The 16,739-nt window shown below is 44.0% G+C and overlaps 1 protein-coding gene and 1 pseudogene across 1 annotated transcript; one reads left to right on the top strand and one right to left on the bottom strand.

The window, feature by feature from the left end:
• On the bottom strand, window positions 1-6,295 carry LOC130888249 (39S ribosomal protein L19, mitochondrial-like; annotated as a pseudogene).
• Window positions 6,206-14,302, top strand: Mrpl15 (mitochondrial ribosomal protein L15). The gene is made up of 5 exons (XM_057790570.1): window positions 6,206-6,398; window positions 7,683-7,837; window positions 8,441-8,606; window positions 10,941-11,064; window positions 11,605-14,302. Exons 1-5 carry the CDS (start codon window positions 6,294-6,296, stop codon window positions 11,940-11,942), a joined length of 888 nt encoding a protein of 295 aa, XP_057646553.1. The 5' UTR covers window positions 6,206-6,293; the 3' UTR covers window positions 11,943-14,302.
• The last annotated feature ends 2,437 nt before the right edge of the window (window positions 14,303-16,739 follow it).

The raw sequence follows: 16,739 nt of genomic DNA, 5'->3' as shown, positions 1-16,739 counted from the left end.
TCAAGACGTCTTTGATGCTTCTATTTCTTCCCATAATACAGCTTCGATTTTTGAAGTGTCATTTTCTCTTATCATATCAAACTCAAGCCATGGCTGGCTCCACTTCTGGGCTTCTTTCATTTGCTCCTCAGTTAAAGCAAGAGCAAATCTGATCCCTTTAATGTTGAAGTATGGACGTTCCCAGCATTTGGATCACGGCTTTGGCTTCATTTTAACTTTGAGCTTGTTAACAGGCACTTCCTGTCAGGACTTGTGTGGGACCTGCTTCATGTTAACATCAAAGGTGCTGAGCTCCAGGAAGGTGTCTTGTAAATACAGCAGGCAGTCCAGCCGCTTCTCCAACTTCACCACCTGGATCTCGTGAATTCAAGGATTATACAATTCAAAACAAATCTGCATACCTTGTCCTTCAATTGTGTTTCTAAGGGTGAAAGTAGCCCCAAGCCCTTTTCCAGACCACTGGATGCAAATCCCCAGGAACTGGCTGGTTTTTCCACTGGCATATGGGTCAGCTGTGTTGACACGCAGTATGTTTCTGACGTAGTACTCTGGGATGTGAAGCACCTTTCTCCTGTCGAGCATATCTTTTCTTTCTAGCTGAAATTTCAGAGGGTTTGTTCTGCCTCTTGGAGGAATGAATTCAGGACTCAGGAACCTTCTCTGTTCCTCCGGGGTTTGGCGCCAGTCCACCTTGACAGGTTTCAGAGGTGACTTGAACCCACTGGGCTCGGAAGGTCCGGTGCTCTGAAGCCAGCTGGGTTCTGTGCTGACACAGAAGACATCAGATGCGAGTGTAGCAAGCCGCGGCCTGGCCGTTCGGAAGCTCCGGGCCAGGTTCAGGGACACCATACAGCCTTCTGCCAAGGAGGCCGCCGTGTCTACACACCCTTCTTAGTAATTTTAAGTATCTTCTTGGTGCTCTTGTCAAGTCAGTTGACTTTACATACATTGGTTTACTTTTGGTCTATGTGTTTGTCTTCATTCCATAAAGAAAATTCCTTTGGAATTTTGATAGGGAGTGTATTGATCCTGTAGGTCTTTTCACATAATGTAAGCTCTTTAACAATATTAAGTTTCCAATCCATGAGCATAGATATCTTTCCATTTATTCATTTGTGTCTGCTTTCATTAATGTTATCAGCTTACAGATATTTAATCTCAGGCTAGATTTACTTCTTTTTTTTTAAATTTCTTGACATGTGTATATTTGTTGTATGTGTGCATGCTTGTGCCATGGCACACATATGACTGTCCAAAGACAAACTGTGGGACTTGGTTCTTTCCTTTCACTATATGGGTTCTGGGATTGAACTTAGGTTGTTAGTCTTGGCAGCAAGAGCCTTTCCCACTGAGCCATCCTGCTGGCCCTATTTCATGCTATTAAAAATAGGATTGTTTTCCTAAATTCTTTCTGGTATTTTTCTGTTAGCATATATCAATACAACTAGTTTTTGTATATTAACTTTATATTTTGCAGATTTTCTGAATTCGTTACATGGTTCTAACAGTTTTTGATGAAGACTCTAAAGTTTTCTCATAATGACATCTGCAGAGGAATTTTACTTTGCATAAGCAAAATTTTAATGTATAAAACCCATATTAAGGAAAGTATCAAGTTACCTAGGTAAAGAAAAGACAACTGAATAGAAGCATCCAATATTATTAGATTACCAGTTTTCTCAGACTTAATCTACCAAGTAATTGCCATTAAAATACCCATATATTTTATTTTAATAACAATTTTATTTAAAATTTTAGTAATATGACTTTTAAATTTTATAATTATGAAAGTCACCAAGATGGTAAAATAATCATGAGAAGATCCTCAAGGGTCTTGAAGAAGAAATAGAGAATCTAGAAACAGCAGCTTCAGAGTGGCCACTCAAGAAGCAACTGTAAAAGTGTTGTCTGTACTGTTTCCATGGCAGCAGCTTCCTGTGTCTTTTCTTCACAGTCTAAGGTGTTTCAAAAATATGTTGAGATCTTTCTTTGTTGCTCCAAAGTGCCTCCATGCCTCCAACACTCATCTTCAAAACCCTGGCATTGTTGAGATGTCTTGTGGTCTTAGAAAACATATTCTTGGAGTTGATACCACTGTTGACCTCAAAGATGCTAAGTGTTTTAAGTGTTGATATGATATTGCCAGATACAAAGGACTGAAGTTGTTCAAGCAAAAGAAATGTTAGAGCTTTTTCTTTAGACTTAAAGGGCCTCTCTGAACTTAGAACCAGATACTATTGTTTTTGTATTTGGGAATGATTCAGGGGGTATTGTAAAGAAAACAGAAACCATTATGGACATACCAGTTAGCAAGGAACAATTGGATGATATTTTACTATCTGATTCAAATGTATATACTTTAGAAAGAATATTTGAAGAAGAAAATTTTGCCTTGTTGGGGATTACAAATTGCTCCTGAAAAAAAAATACAAAGAGGAGATTTTATTAATTATTTTGGCTATAAAATAGGTTTTCAAAAAATTAGACCCCAAAAGGTGCAAATTAGGAGAAATTGATTGCAGACTCTTAATGACAGGTTTCTAGGCATCTGAGTTTGGGTCCAGGTACTACTTTCTGGGTTTGTCTTTGCTGACTGGGTGTTTGCTCCTTGGTTTCTGTTTTTACTCTGTATTTTCAGAGAGTGTGTTGGCTGTGTGCTGCTAGTTCTGATGGCCTGCATAGATGGTGTTTTTATGGGGAATGCCTGCTGGTATTAAAGGCTCAGGAGAGGGGAGGCCAAGGAGGATGGTCTGTTACAGAGCTTAGGGCAACTCTGGGGATTGGATCTGGGGAACAGAGAGAGTGGGGAAGGTGCAAGAGCAGCCTTCCTGGTCTTCTGATCTTCTGGTAGGCATGGCCTGTCACAAAATGTACTTTTCATTTACAATGTATTTGATATAGATATGCTATAGAGATTTACATTGATATGGATCTTGGTTTATTGATACAAATTTAAGGTTAGTTTTGTTATATGTATATATATATATATATTTCTGCTCTTGATTGGGGTATTGTGATTGTGTAGTTCATTTAAAAATGTAACGTAAAGAAGGGCGGAATGAGGAGACACCATGGATCTGACACTGGAGATGTGCTGGAACTTGTCTGGTAGGCCACGACCTCGAGGTGATGCACAGATTAACAGAGATGGGTTAAATTAAGATGTAAGAGTTAGTCAATAAGAAGTTAGAGCTAATGGGCCAAGCAGTGATTTAATTAATACAGTGTCTGTGTGGTTACTTTGGTTCTGGGCGGCCAGGACAAACAAGCAGGCTCCTCCTACACTTTCATGTTTAAAGAACAACAAAATAATTTAGGTAAAATTTTTAAATGATTAGTGTGTGTCAACAATCTAGTTAGAAGTAAAGGAAATATATTATGTCAAACTTGCATCTGAATGTAAACTGTTAATAGTTACTTCTAAATGCCTGCTATAAGAAAACTTAAAACCTAGTTGATTAATTTGAGCTTCTTGTTTTCAGGACTGTTAAAATGTTTGATTTATAATTGGATAGTTAAGGTAGAATGTATGTGTTCACTGTCTCACATTCAGCTTCCTTTGTTTTCAGTGGAAGCTACTTTATTTTGTTAAAAATAAGTATTTTCCATATATATATATATATATATATATATATTGGTTTTTCGAGACAGGGTTTCTCTGTGGCTTTGGAGCCGTGTCCTAGAACTAGCTCTGTAGACCAGGCTGGTCTTGAACTCACAGAGATCTGCCTGCCTCTGCCTCCCGAGTGCTGGAATTAAAGGCGTACGCCACCATCGCCTGGCGTATTTTCCATATTTTGTCAAAAAAAAAAAAACCCACAGTACCCATCATGTAAGAAAGGGAGGCTGAGATAGAAAAGTTAAAGTTAATGAAGTATTTTTTCTAAAGTAGGTTAAAATGTTTTTTTTAGATGAAAAGTATAAATTACTTCTGTTCTAAAGTAACAGGTTATTCTCTAGTGGAAATAGGCAAATGAGGACAAAGCTAGAAGGTAAAATATACACTGTAAAAATGCTGCAGAAGGTGGGCATGGTGGCACACAACTTTGATCTCAGAATTCTGGAAGCAGTGACAAGGGGTATCTCTATGAGGTCAAAGCCAGCCTGGTCTACATACAAAGTTCCAAGCAAGCCAGAGCTACCCAGTAGGACCCTGTTTTAAAAAAATAAAAATACATATCAGTCATTTGTGAGCCTTCATTTAAGAATTATCTGTTCAGTTTATTAACCCATTCATTGCTTGGCAGGCTTCCCTGTGTTTAATTTGTAGTTGTTTGTAGTCTAAATGGTAAAGATTTTTCTCCTATTTCATAGGCTGCCTTTTCACTTTGATGATAGCTTCTGCTTGGCTGGAACCCCTGCTCACCCCTGCACAAGATGGGAAACCCCATCTGCCCCACTTTCTCCAATCTGGCCCATTCTGAGAAAACTCTGAACTGAGGAATGGCACCAAGAGCGCAGTTCCATATTTCTGGCATCTGATGATACAACCAGCCTTCCTGACAGGACCAGCCCACCCAAGTGCCTGCCAGGGGCTTGGCTTTTAACCATTCTGGGGCATTCCCAGGACCTGGCTATCACTCCTTGTCTGCAAAACTGCTCTGCCTTAGCTCCGGTGTGACTTCCCTGACCCTGTTCTTTGGGACTGGTGAACCTTTCCTGGGGCAATGCTCCATAAACCTGCATTTATCTGTTTTAATCTGGTCTGGTCTGGACTTTTTGAATCACCAGATACCTTTCAGTTTCTTCTGTTTAATTTTGTTTCTTAATTCTTAGGTTTATATTCTGTGCTACTCGTGAAAGACCAGGTTAAATCCAGACCCACCAGCAGGAAGAATAGAGCTAAAAATCCAGGTTAGCCGGTTCCATGACTCTGTTCCAGGAGCTGGCTGACCACAAAGTTAGATTATAATCTTGAGAACGATCTCGAGAAACGGGGGAGTTCCCCCCTTGAGATTATCACTGGTGTTTTCGGAATCTTCCAATGACGCCCTTCCTACCCCCTTTGGGTTGTGGTTTCTTCCCTTAAATACCCCTTCTCCCAGCTACTTGGGGTCAAACTCCTCTACCCCTATGTGGGGTATGAGTCTCGCCCAAGCGAGCTGGTTCCTGTCAATAAACCTCATGTGATTACAGCAAGGATGGTCTCTTGTGAGTTCTTGGGGGGTCGTGTTATCCCGAGACTTGAGTGAGAGTCTCCCAACTCCAGGGGTCTTTAACAATCAACCTGGGAGCAATATTTAGATTTGACTTCCTCAGCTAGTGCCTTGCTCATTGTTTAAAGGCATGGAAATAACTTGTTTATGTAGCTGTTTTACAGTTGATTTGGAGGTTGGGAAGAGGGCTTAGCGGTGTAGTATTTACTACTTTTTCAGAGGACCTGCATTTGGTTTGGGGCAACCACCTATACTCCAATTCCAGAAGACAGGAAGTCCTGTTCTGGCCTCTGCCAGTTCTCAAAGTTACACATACACATGAAAACAAAAACAAATACCCCCCAAAGCCTTTTACAGTAACTTCAAAAAGGTGATTAGATTTAGAAACAACTGCCCATTACACCTTAGCAATATAATTGCTAGTAAGAGCTAGCAGGAGCAAATCTTCTGCAAGATAGTGAAATGGCAAAATAATACCAAAAGAAACACATTCTTTTCTATATTACTTGTATTAAGACAAACATTTAAAATCATTTAGTTTTGGAGTCAAATATGTTTGGCAATGTAAGATCACTAACTTTGAATCCTGGCTTTGCTGCTTGTTGTGAGAGCGAGTCAATCTGATTGGCTTGAATCCCGGAAAGCTAACTCAACCGGATTTCTGGTACAAAGGCACTCAGTATGGCCCCGTCACTAACTGTGATATATCGCTCAAGTTAGCAATTCAGTAACAGTCAGGAAAGGAAGATGAGGCAGACATTGTAATAGTTGTATTGCCAAAGCCCCAAAGCTAGAAACTGCTAACATTATTTTGGATTACTCTTCGCTCCATGAGACGCCACTTTAAAAAGCCCAAAGACAAATTTCAACTCAAAAGACCCTCTAATACACAGCGTCCCTAGTCCTTTCAGGGTGTAAGCGAACGTATTTCGTTCAGAACGTGGTACCGAAGCCTAAGAATTGAGGACACTCCAAACACTCAAAACAGCTCAGTTTCCCACTAAACCCGGAAGCCGGAAGCGAGGTTCCGGATTCCGCGGGCGCCGGCGCGCTGCCGCGCGACAGGGACGGGACGAGGCCGTAAAGCCACGCCGAGCCGCACTGCCTCCCGGGGCGCCCTTGGGAAGACCGTGGGTCATGGCTGGCGGGGCGCGGGGCTGCGGGGCCAGCCTGGACCTGCTCCGGTCCCTGCCGCGAGTGAGCCTGGCCAACCTGAAGCCCAACCCCGACTCCAGAAAACGGGTAAACGGATGGCGGCGATGCGGGGAGTCGTGGGACTGCGTTGCGACCCGGGGTGAAGGACGCGTGTGGGTTTCCCGGGCTCCGACCATTCCCGCGTGCGCCCCGAATTACCAAGGCTCGCACTTAAATGCACAAAGATGCCAAGTGTGCAGAGCGGCACACTCTCGGAGCTCCAGAGCGATTTGCCCAAAATTGCGCCTAAACCGAAGCCCTTTAGTAAAGTGCCTGTGACTTCAGCTGTCTCGCGTGCAGCCCGCGGCACGACTAGAAAAGCTGTTGTCCGTCGGCTTTTATTGTCACTCATTTTGTTGCTTTGGGGAGGTGACAAAGTAAATTTGTTATGGAGTTAGAAAACATCGAAAGACCACCCGACGCTATCCAGTTCTCAGACACATTTTTTATTTTAAGCAGCAGCTATCGGTTCCCGTGATCAGATTTCGAACTGAGACCCAGCTTAAAGGGAGGTGGGATTTAAAGCCCTCCTTTAAGAGCTTTTCTGCGTTTCTATAGGAGCATTTCTGTGGGACCTACGCCTTCGTGAGATACTGCCTCACTCCTCGCTAAGTAGGGAGTTTACGGAAACCAAAGCAAGCGGTTAATCTATTTTACAACAGTTTTACAATTCTGGGGAGGGAGACGAGGAGTCCAAGTTGCCACGAGTTTATCTTTTAGGAATTTAGAATGGGTGTGTAGCACAAAATGGAGTTTTCCTTAGCCATATGTGATACAGTTACACATTTACGATTAATTAAAAATAAAACAATATCGCTCAAGTCTTGGCTGCTTAGTTCTAGGATATTTTTCAATCCTGCCGCTTTTCTACTGAGGCTAAATTTAGGCCCTGGGCATGCTTAGTCAAGCCCACTACCCCTAACCCCTTTCCTGCTTTTTAAATCATTTATTCAGAGACACAGTAAGTTGGGAGTGCTGCCCTTAAACTTGTGTCGCTCAGGCAGGCCTTGAACTTTGAATCCTCCTGCCTCAGCGTTCCAAGTAGTTGTCACTGCAGGCCAGCACAAGCTGACTAGCCTGGGAGCTAGCTCGTTGTAGAGCTTGTTTCTCCCATCCTTAGAACTTGGCTCTGCGTTTTGGTTATTAGAATTAGCTACGTTCAGTGAGTGGTGTGGCGTGCAAAGATGATTGAGTAGCCTGAGCTGCGCTGGGCACACGGTACCTGAACTAGGACTGCTTGGCTGCATATAGGGCGTCATAAAGGAGTATGTGTGAGGGGAAACAGTTGTCAGAAATGTATCTGAAGGTCTTGCCACTCACTTTTCCTTATAGGAAAGACGTCCAAGAGACCGGAGGAGAGGGAGGAAATGTGGCAGAGGCCACAAAGGAGAAAGGCAGAGAGGAACTCGGCCCCGGCTGGGTTTCGAGGGAGGGCAGACTCCATTTTACATCCGGATCCCAAAATACGGATTTAATGAAGGACATAGGTAAGGGTGTTTTGCTTTGGAAGTATAGATCCCTAATTTCCACCAAGAATTGCATAAATAAATAGTTTGGTAGATACTTACTTAAATTTGTGATACTGTTCCTCTGAATAATTTTCAGTAATGAAACTTAATCTAGATTTTGTGTGTGTGTGTGTATATGTGTGAATGCATGCGTGCTCTTAGGCAAGCATATAAGCCCAGTTGTTCTGCTGGATCAACAAAACAGGGATAATGCTTGCTGTCATGATTCCTTAAATGATTGGCAATTTAAAGGACTTGTGTATCTTTCCATATCTTTATATATATGGACATACATAATATGTATATGGCATATTGTAATGACTATTATTCTATGGTCTGTCATTTTGGGTTAAACTTTTGTGAGTAATTTCCTTGTGTGCATGGATGAAATAAATGTTTAGAGAGGTAAATTGTTTTTAGTGCAACAAAGGAAGCACTGGCATTTTGTGCGTTTGTATTGTTCTCATAAGTTTATTTTAAACCGTCAGAAATTATGAAGGCAAACACAGAGCAAAGCTTATTGATTTGAAGAGGTTTCAGGAAGATGACTTGGTGTTTTCTGACTTATGTTTCTGTTTGCAGTTTCAGGCATCAGTATCAGCCTTTGAGTCTCAGGAGACTGCAGTATCTCATTGATTTAGGGCGAGTTGATCCAACTCAGCCTATCGACTTAACCCAGCTTGTCAACGGCAGAGGCGTGACCATCCAGCCACTTAAGAGGGATTATGGGGTCCAGCTGGTTGAAGAGGTAACTCCATTTGTTGTTGTTGGGCTTTGGGTATTATGTAGACACTCTGCCCTACTAGTCCCTGGTGCTCCACTCTGCTCACGCGGATGCTTCACTGTGGGCGTTACCACACTGTGTAAACCGTTTGCTTCTTTTCCTGTAGATATCCGGTAAAGATTCGTTCATAAGTTAGCCATAGTGGGAAGTTAGTAATAATCTGCTACAGTTGTTAGTAACCTTAACTGTGACTCTATTAATGGAGAGCTTCCGTCTCTCCACTTCAGGTTCACACTTCATAGCTCCTCGTTGTTATACCCGAATTGTCTGCATCGTTGCTCTTGTATGCTGGGGTCACCATTAATTAAGTTAAGGGGTAACTGTGCAGCATTGTGATACTATGGCAGGCTGGTGGGTGGGTAGCAGATAGAATGTGAATATGGCTTAGAAAGGTGTAAATCACGTCTGGGAGGGTTGGGGCGAAGCAGCATGAGGCCTCCCAATGCTCCAACAGTTTAAAACCTAAATGTACGGGAGATGCGCTTTCCAGCTTGCACAGGGTCTTGGCTTGATTCCTCGCTCTGCAGAAACAGTAACTAAAACTGAAGGTAAAACTGAGGGACTGCTTAACCCTTACCCCTTCTTGAGGGCTGGAGAGATAGACCAGTGGTAAAGAACATTTACTGTTCATCTAGTGGACCTGGGTTCGAGTCCCAGCATCCGTATGATCGTTCACAGCATCTGTACCTCCAGTCCCAGGAGATCCACCACCCTTTGCTGGCCTTGTTGGGAACTGCATGCACATGGTACAAAGACATTAATGCAGACCAAACACACATACACATAGAATAAATACAAACCAACAATATAGTTCATACTAGCTGTGGTTATAGAAAGCTGATGTACGTTCAGGGCACATTTCTGTCTTCTGCTACTTTGGATCAGTACAGCTTTCTCCCTCATTTCTGAGATTTTCACCTGTCAACATAGAAAGTCATTAGGAAAATCCTTAAAAGAATTTTTCAAATGTTTTGATTTTCAAGACAGGTTTCGCTGTGTAGCTCTGACTGGAACTCACTCAGTAGACCAGACTGACCTTGAACTCACAGATCTGCCAGCCTCTGCCTCCTGAGTGCTGGGATAAAATAAGAATGCTTTGAGCAGAAAAAGGCTAGATTTCTTTGTTTTAGGTGTATGAGTGTTTTGCTTTATGTATGTGCACCGTATGTGTCTCTGGTGCCTACAGAGTTAAGAAGAGGACATTAGATCCCCTGGAACTGGACTTAACAGATGGCTGTGAGCCACCATGTGGGTGCTGGAAACCAAACCCCAAACCCCAGAAGAGCAGCAAGTGTTCTTAATCTCTCAGCCCTCTCTCCAGCCCCAGAAAGATCTTTCTGGAATTATTTTTGTTGTTTGAGGCAAGGTAGCTCTGGCAGGCTGCCCTGGAACTAACTCACTGTGTAGACCAGGCTGGCCCTTGTCTCTTGAGTGCTGAGATGACAGGCATGTGCCACTACATCTGTCCATCTACCCCACACTTTCTAAAACAGTTTAAGTGTATTGCGAGGTGACAAGAGCCTGTCAGTAGCTCAAGGGTAGCCTGTGGCCCTGTTCCCACTTAGAAGCACACTTTATCCCTGCCTTTTTCTGCCCATAGCATTCTTCTTTCTGTTGTTTTTATGTATATGAGTGTTTTTCCTGAATGTACCTACCGTATGTGTGCCTGATGCCAGCTGATGCTTTGGGTTCACTAAAACTGGAGTTCCAGGTACTAGGAGCTACCGTATGGAAACAGAGCCATAAAATTGTCCTCCATCCTCTACATGCATGCTGTGGTCTCACACATACCTCCCCCCCCATACACACAGAGAAATTACTTTGAAATACATTTTTTTGAAAAAACACAGATGGTGCTGGGAATGTAACTGACTGAGAGAAGAGGAGACCTTAAGAGTTCCATCCTCGGCATGGGAAAAAGAAAAATTCCAACTCAAAGGTTCTGTCTAGACTCAGAGTTGGTATCCGAACTTCATGTCTTGAGTTACTCAGAAGCCTGTATGCCTCGTTGTTCCCATCTGCATTTGGTACAGTAATATTCCTGGCTAGGATTAAATCGTGTACTGCTAATGGAGCATGGGGAATGGCTACTTCCCTCGATACCTACTAAAGGCAGAAAATGGAAATAAGACAGTCAATCCTATTGTAGGGCTTGAGAATTGGTGAGGCATAGGTACAGAGGTCGTTAGAGATGGAATTGCAGGTACTTTGGAGCGGGGAGCACAGCTGAAAACACCCAGTGCTGATTTGCCTTCCGCTAAGCTCTTTACTAACAGGCTTTGTTATTACTCATGACAGGGTGCTGATATTTTTCAAGCAAAAGTGAATATTGAGGTGCAGTTGGCTTCAGAATTAGCCATTGCTGCAATTGAAAAAAATGGCGGTGTCGTTACTACAGCCTTCTATGACCCAAGAAGTCTGGGTAAGTCTGTTCTGTGGTCGGTTTCTTCTTTATCTCATATTGCCTGCTGTTTGTTTGCCAGTATTGTTTTTAGTGCTCTGTCCTGCTCACAGCTGCCCTCTTTAGACCGTCTTGAGTGCTGTGGTCATGGACTCCACTGTTCAGAGGGGTGCTAGCTCATCTGAAGTGTTTACAAGCCTTCCCTTCCTCCCTCCCTCTACCCCTTTCCTTTCTTTTTCAAAGTATACTATTAAATGTGACTTTTTTCAGCCTAACTTAGATAGCTCAGTAGCAAGACCACCTGCTCTGTAAGTCTGACCTGAGTTTGGTTCCATGGTGGAAGGAGAGAGCCAGTTCCTGAAGCCATCATCAGCTCTCCCCGTGCAGCACAGCACATGGGAGACTAAGAAGAAGACGGAAATGTATAGAGTTGTTTCCATCTTTCTGCTTAACCTGTCTAACTAAAAAGTTCTTGGAGTTCAGTTCTTATTTCAGTAAATGTAAAAATTAATTTAAAACTATTTAACAGTATTTATAGCTCTTTTTAAAAATTCTCTTTAGAAATTCTGTGCAAGCCTGCTCTGTTCTTTCTACGGGGACAGCCCATTCCAAAGCGAATGCTCCCTCCTGAGGCCCTGGTGCCCTATTACACGGATGCGAAGAACCGGGGGTACCTGGCTGACCCCGCCAAGTTTCCTGAAGCAAGACTTGAACTCGCGATGAAGTATGGCTACGTTCTTCCTGATATCACAAAAGATGAACTCTTCAGAATGCTCAGCGCTCGGAAGGATCCAAGGCAGATTTTCTTTGGTCTTGCTCCTGGTTGGGTGGTGAATATGGCAGATAAGAAAGTTCTGAAGCCTACAGATGAGAATCTCCTCAAGTATTACAGCTCCTGAACTCTCTTCCAGCAAAGCAGACATGGTGAGACAGGCTGAGAAGAGGCTCTTGTGGGTCTCAAATCCTCGGGGTTGTTAATAGCTGTCAGTGTGGTCAGATCTGAAACTGAATCACAGGCAGCAAAATCTGCACAGAACTGAACCTTTATGGGTGTTTGTCTCAACAATTCAAAAGGTGACGGTCCTTAGAAAAAGGTCATTAAAAAATTACTTAAAATCACCTCTTTACCACCCTTTTTGTTTGTTTGTTTTGAGGCAGGGTTTCTCTGTGTAGCCCTGACTGTCGTGGAACTCACTCTGTAGAAGAGGCTGGCCTCGAACTCACAGAGATCCGCCTGCCTGTCTCTGCCTCCCAAGAGCTGGGATTAAAGGTGTGTACCACCATTGCTCAGCCTAATTTTAACTACTCTAAAACATCTTCCTGTCCATCTTTTCATGGTCTTTCTTACCTGTTTTGTCAGAATGAAGGACAAATGTATAGGGTTGATTAGTAGGCCTGGGAGCAGGTGCTACAGAGCTAAGGCAGTAGCCCCAGGGAAGCTTTGCTACCACTCCTTAGGATTGTGAGTCCCCAGCAGGGATGGAGATGCTCAGAATGAGGCTGACAGCTGGTGAGTTACTACAAAGGCGCATATCAGCAGTGGAGGCAGAGAAAGGAAGATCACAAATGAATTAATTTTCTCAGCAGTGGTAAATATAGATAGTGGTCAAGCCATTAGCATTTTTCTTGAAGATAGTGTTCCAGTTGATAAAAATTTATTTCAGACCTCAAGACATTTCAGTTAAGTTTAGAAAATTACTCAAAGATTATATAAGTCACATAAGCAAATGGAAATAAGGACAGTATTGAGTTCAGTGCTTTACATAACTATTAGTAAATTGATTAGTTCATCAATCTCTTTTGGATTTGGGGTCCTCACTAAGTCCGTGGCTAGCCTAAAACTCTGTATGTAAACCAAACTGGCCTCAAACTCAGTTCCACCTGCCTCTGCCTTCCAAGTGCTGGGATTAAAGGTGCGTGCCACCACTGCCTGACAATATGTGTCTGCTTTTAGAAATATTTTACCGTAAAGCTAGTTTATTTTATGCTTCCAGTATTAGGTATCTTTTTTTGTTTTGTTTTGTTTTTTTGTTTTTTTCCAGACAGGGTTTCTCTGTGGCTTTGGAGCCTGTCCTGGAACTAGCTCTGTAGACCAGGCTGGTCTCGAACTCCCAGAGATCCGCCTGCCTCTGCCTCCCAAGTGCTGGGATTAAAGGCGTGCGCCACCATCGCCCGGCTCAGTATTAGGTATCTTAAAGTATACATTTGAGGGCTGGAGAGATGGCTCAGGGATTAAGAGCACTGGTTGCTCTTCCAGAGGTCCTGAGTTCAGTTCCCAGCCACCACATGGTGGCTCACAACCATCTAAAGTGAGATCTGGCGCCCTCTTCTGGCCTACAGGCGTACATACAGGCAGAACACTATACATTAATACATCTTATAAAAAGATACATGTGGATAGTTTAAGGGGAAAGTGAGAATAGTCCACAGTGGAGACTGGGAAGAATACAGGTACAAAGAATATGTGCTTTAATTGTCAGCAGTGAGTCCCTATGGGTTAAGAGTGGGTTTATTTTGGGCTGGATATCAGCTGTTCACAACCAAAACTTCAAGAATTGAGTACATTTTATTTTTACATCTGGAAAAAAATTCTTAAAATGTCATATCAGAACAAAAGTTCTTGTTTTGAACATGAGGTAGTATTGAAGTATTTTAGTTTTGTAGCTCAACATAGCTTCAAACTTGTCATGTAGTGGAGGGCAGCGTGGAACTCCCGCCTGTACCTCTTTAGTGCTGGGGTTACAGAATGTCTGCCTCCACACCCGGCTGTTGAGGTTTAACAGGACCAAAAGTCCACATTCTGCTGCTGCTGCACCCCTGCTTCACCTCCTTAAACCAAAGTGCAGTGCCAGTCTGTAAAGCAGCGAGTGTGTAACAGCTACACTGCAGTGTCTTTCCCACCCTCCTGTGCACCAGCTCTTCACGCCGGGTGACACCACCTTCCGCTGCCTCCAGCTGCAGCAGCTCAGTGACACAGATGCTTCCTTGACCTGGAGAGAATTTTGACCTCAGCCTATCGGCATAGAAATAAATTGCCTGAGATGTAAAGACCTCCTGTGTCGTAGCTGTGTGTGTAGTAAAGGATCCCGCTTGCCATGCTGGGCCCTAGGTGAGTTACTGCCTCATCATATTGTCCATGGCTTTCCTTTGGTGATGCCGTTTACAGTTGTGGGCCTCAGCCACTGCGTCCACAGGAAGTGGGAGAGGATGTTAGTCACCTCACGGGAGAACACTGCTGCCTTCCATCCCAGATGTCCTGCGAGGGTCCTTGGACTCTTCCCCCATCTCTCCAAGCAGAATGACTAACCTCCCTCTCGACATTCATCGGAGAGCCGACAGCTCACTCGGGCTTTCTTCATTTTGGTTGTCTTTGTGGCCTACAGGTGGAAGGAAATCGGGATAGGGTGGTAAAGGGAAGAGTAAAAACAGGAAGCAGATGTCTGGTGATGCAGAGTGTTTATTTGGTGACGGGGACTTTGTCGCAAACAGCTGTATCCGGGTTGTGATACTGTAACCTCACAGCTCTTTCTCTGCCAAAGCAGCACGTTCCGTAAGATTCGGCCGGAATGCTCTGGGGATGCTCTGGCCCCTGTGCCGTTTAAAGGGCACCTAGGAGAGGGCCAATAGAAAGTGGTAGCTGTAAGTGTCGATATCCCGTGAGAATCTATCTTTAAAAGCAGTAGGTTTCAATTTATAGCAGTCCTTTCCTGGAATGTGGTTTCATCTCTTCTCACATGCGTTTTTGGTGGCCAAGCCCAAAAATCCTTGAGTTAATTTGTGCCTTAAAATGATTTTTAGGACTAGGCGTAATTGTGCCTGCCATTAATCCCAGCACCCAAAAGGCAGGGATAGGTGGATCTCTGAGTTCAAGGCCAGCCTGGTCTACAAAGTGAGGCTGTCTCCAGAAGCCAAAACAAACAAAACCCAAATGAAAATACCCCAAAACCACTTCTAGGGGTGGGTACTGTGTGCATTCAACTCTAGAACCCACGTGAACCGTATGAACAGCATGCATGGGCATCAGAGGGTAGTGAGTGGACTCTGCAGGCTCCCTGGCAACCAGATTAGCCAAGTAGAGAGCTTCAGGTTCAGTAATAAATAAGAGACCTTGTGTCAAAAAGTGGGGACAGTGGGCTAGAGTTTAGTGGGGGCAGCAGTTAGCTCTTGCCAATGTAGAGGACCCAAGTGCAATTCCCAGCCCCCACATGGTGACAACCACCTCTATCTCCAATTCCAGGGGATACAGTGTCCTTCTGCCTTCTCTGGGCACCAGGCACACATACACGTAAGCAAGACACACACATAAAAAAGCCATTGAGAGAAGACGTGAACAGCATCTGGTCTGTGTGCCTGCATCTGCCCCCTACCCCTACCCCATTTCTAAACTTAGAGGGGAAAAATTGCTATGACGTCTGAGATCCTGGTCTTTTTTAAAAATTTAAGTCACTATTCTTTGGAAAGAAGAGGGCCCCTTATAGGAAGGGAAGTGTCAAATGGGAACGGTGCTGCTTGCTTCCCCTTGGGGAGAGGAGAGTGGGCTCTGATGTTAATGTAAGTCCCATAGGGTCTTCTGGAGACCTTGCTGCAGGCAGACCGTGTCACAGTATAGCTCTCCTCTCGTGTCTGGACCTGCAGAGCCGTCTGGATGGAATGTGACTAGGGCTTAAAGCAGGACTGGATATGGGATTTAGCATGTGGTTTTTCTCTGCCTCATTTCACCATCTGAGAAATGGAAGGTAAAATACAAATTAGGTTTATATAAAATCCAAATTATCTTAGGGTTTTTACTGCTATAATAAACGCCATGCCCAAATGGTTGGGAAGGAGGGAGTCTCACACTTCCACAGCGCTGTTCATCACAGAAGGCAGTCAGGAACTCAAACAGGGCTGCAACCCCGAGACAGAGTTGATGCAGAGGCCATGGAGGGGAGCTGTTTACTGGCTTGCTCCTCACGGCTTGCTCAGGCTGCCCCACCCCCTGAATACAGAGGGTTTCTCTGTAATTTTGGAGCCTGTCCTGGAACTCATTCTGTGGACCAGGCTGGCCTCAAACTCACAGAAATCAGCCTGTCTCTGCCTCCCGAGTGCAAAGTGCTGGGATTAAAGGCATGCGCCACCACTGTCCAGCCAGCCTGTTTCCTTATAGAACCCAGGACCACCAGCCCTGGGGAGGCCTCACCGACCATGGACTGGACCTCCCCCATCAATCACTAAGGAAATACCCCACAGGCTGGATCTTATGGAGGCATTTTCATAATTGAGATTCCTTCATGGCAGATGACTCTTAAGACAAGCTGACATAAAATTGGAACAATTATTAGACTTGAAAGCAGTGTTTGTAAAGCACGGAACACGTGACCTGCCTCATAAAGCCTTCTCAAGTGTTGGTGTGTGTGGAACATTATTTTAAGGTGTGTTACCTTTCCTACTGCTTTTGTTTACAATGCAAAATTCATGTTCCACTTGTTTGATTAAATAAAATTCACCTGTGGTCGGGAAGCTGCGTCAGCAACTAGCTGACAGGAAGTGGTAGGGAGGAACCAGGTATAGCCAGGTTTCTGACAGGAAGTGGTAGGGAGGAGCCAGGTATAGCCAGGTTTCTTAAGTGGCGGCTGGTCAGAAGGACGGGTGGGCTTTCGCCAGATGCGAGCAAGGAAAGTTAGCTACTTGAGATTCAGCCTCTCTGAGCAGGCAGG

The sequence above is a fragment of the Chionomys nivalis genome, chromosome 16 (genome assembly GCF_950005125.1).
Source record: "Chionomys nivalis chromosome 16, mChiNiv1.1, whole genome shotgun sequence".
In the NCBI taxonomy this organism is placed as follows: Eukaryota; Metazoa; Chordata; class Mammalia; order Rodentia; family Cricetidae; genus Chionomys; species Chionomys nivalis.
This window is presented reverse-complemented; position numbering and strand designations above follow the sequence as displayed.

What these genes read in the sequence shown, in the direction of transcription:
- Mrpl15 (XM_057790570.1), top strand. Translation starts at nt 6,294, where the DNA reads ATGGCTGGCGGGGCGCGGGGCTGCGGGGCCAGCCTGGACCTGCTCCGG. An exon ending in ACCCCGACTCCAGAAAACGG is followed by an intron (nt 6,399 to 7,682) that starts GTAAACGGATGG and finishes TTTTCCTTATAG; the next exon opens with GAAAGACGTCCAAGAGACCG. An exon ending in CTATGACCCAAGAAGTCTGG is followed by an intron (nt 11,065 to 11,604) that starts GTAAGTCTGTTC and finishes AATTCTCTTTAG; the next exon opens with AAATTCTGTGCAAGCCTGCT.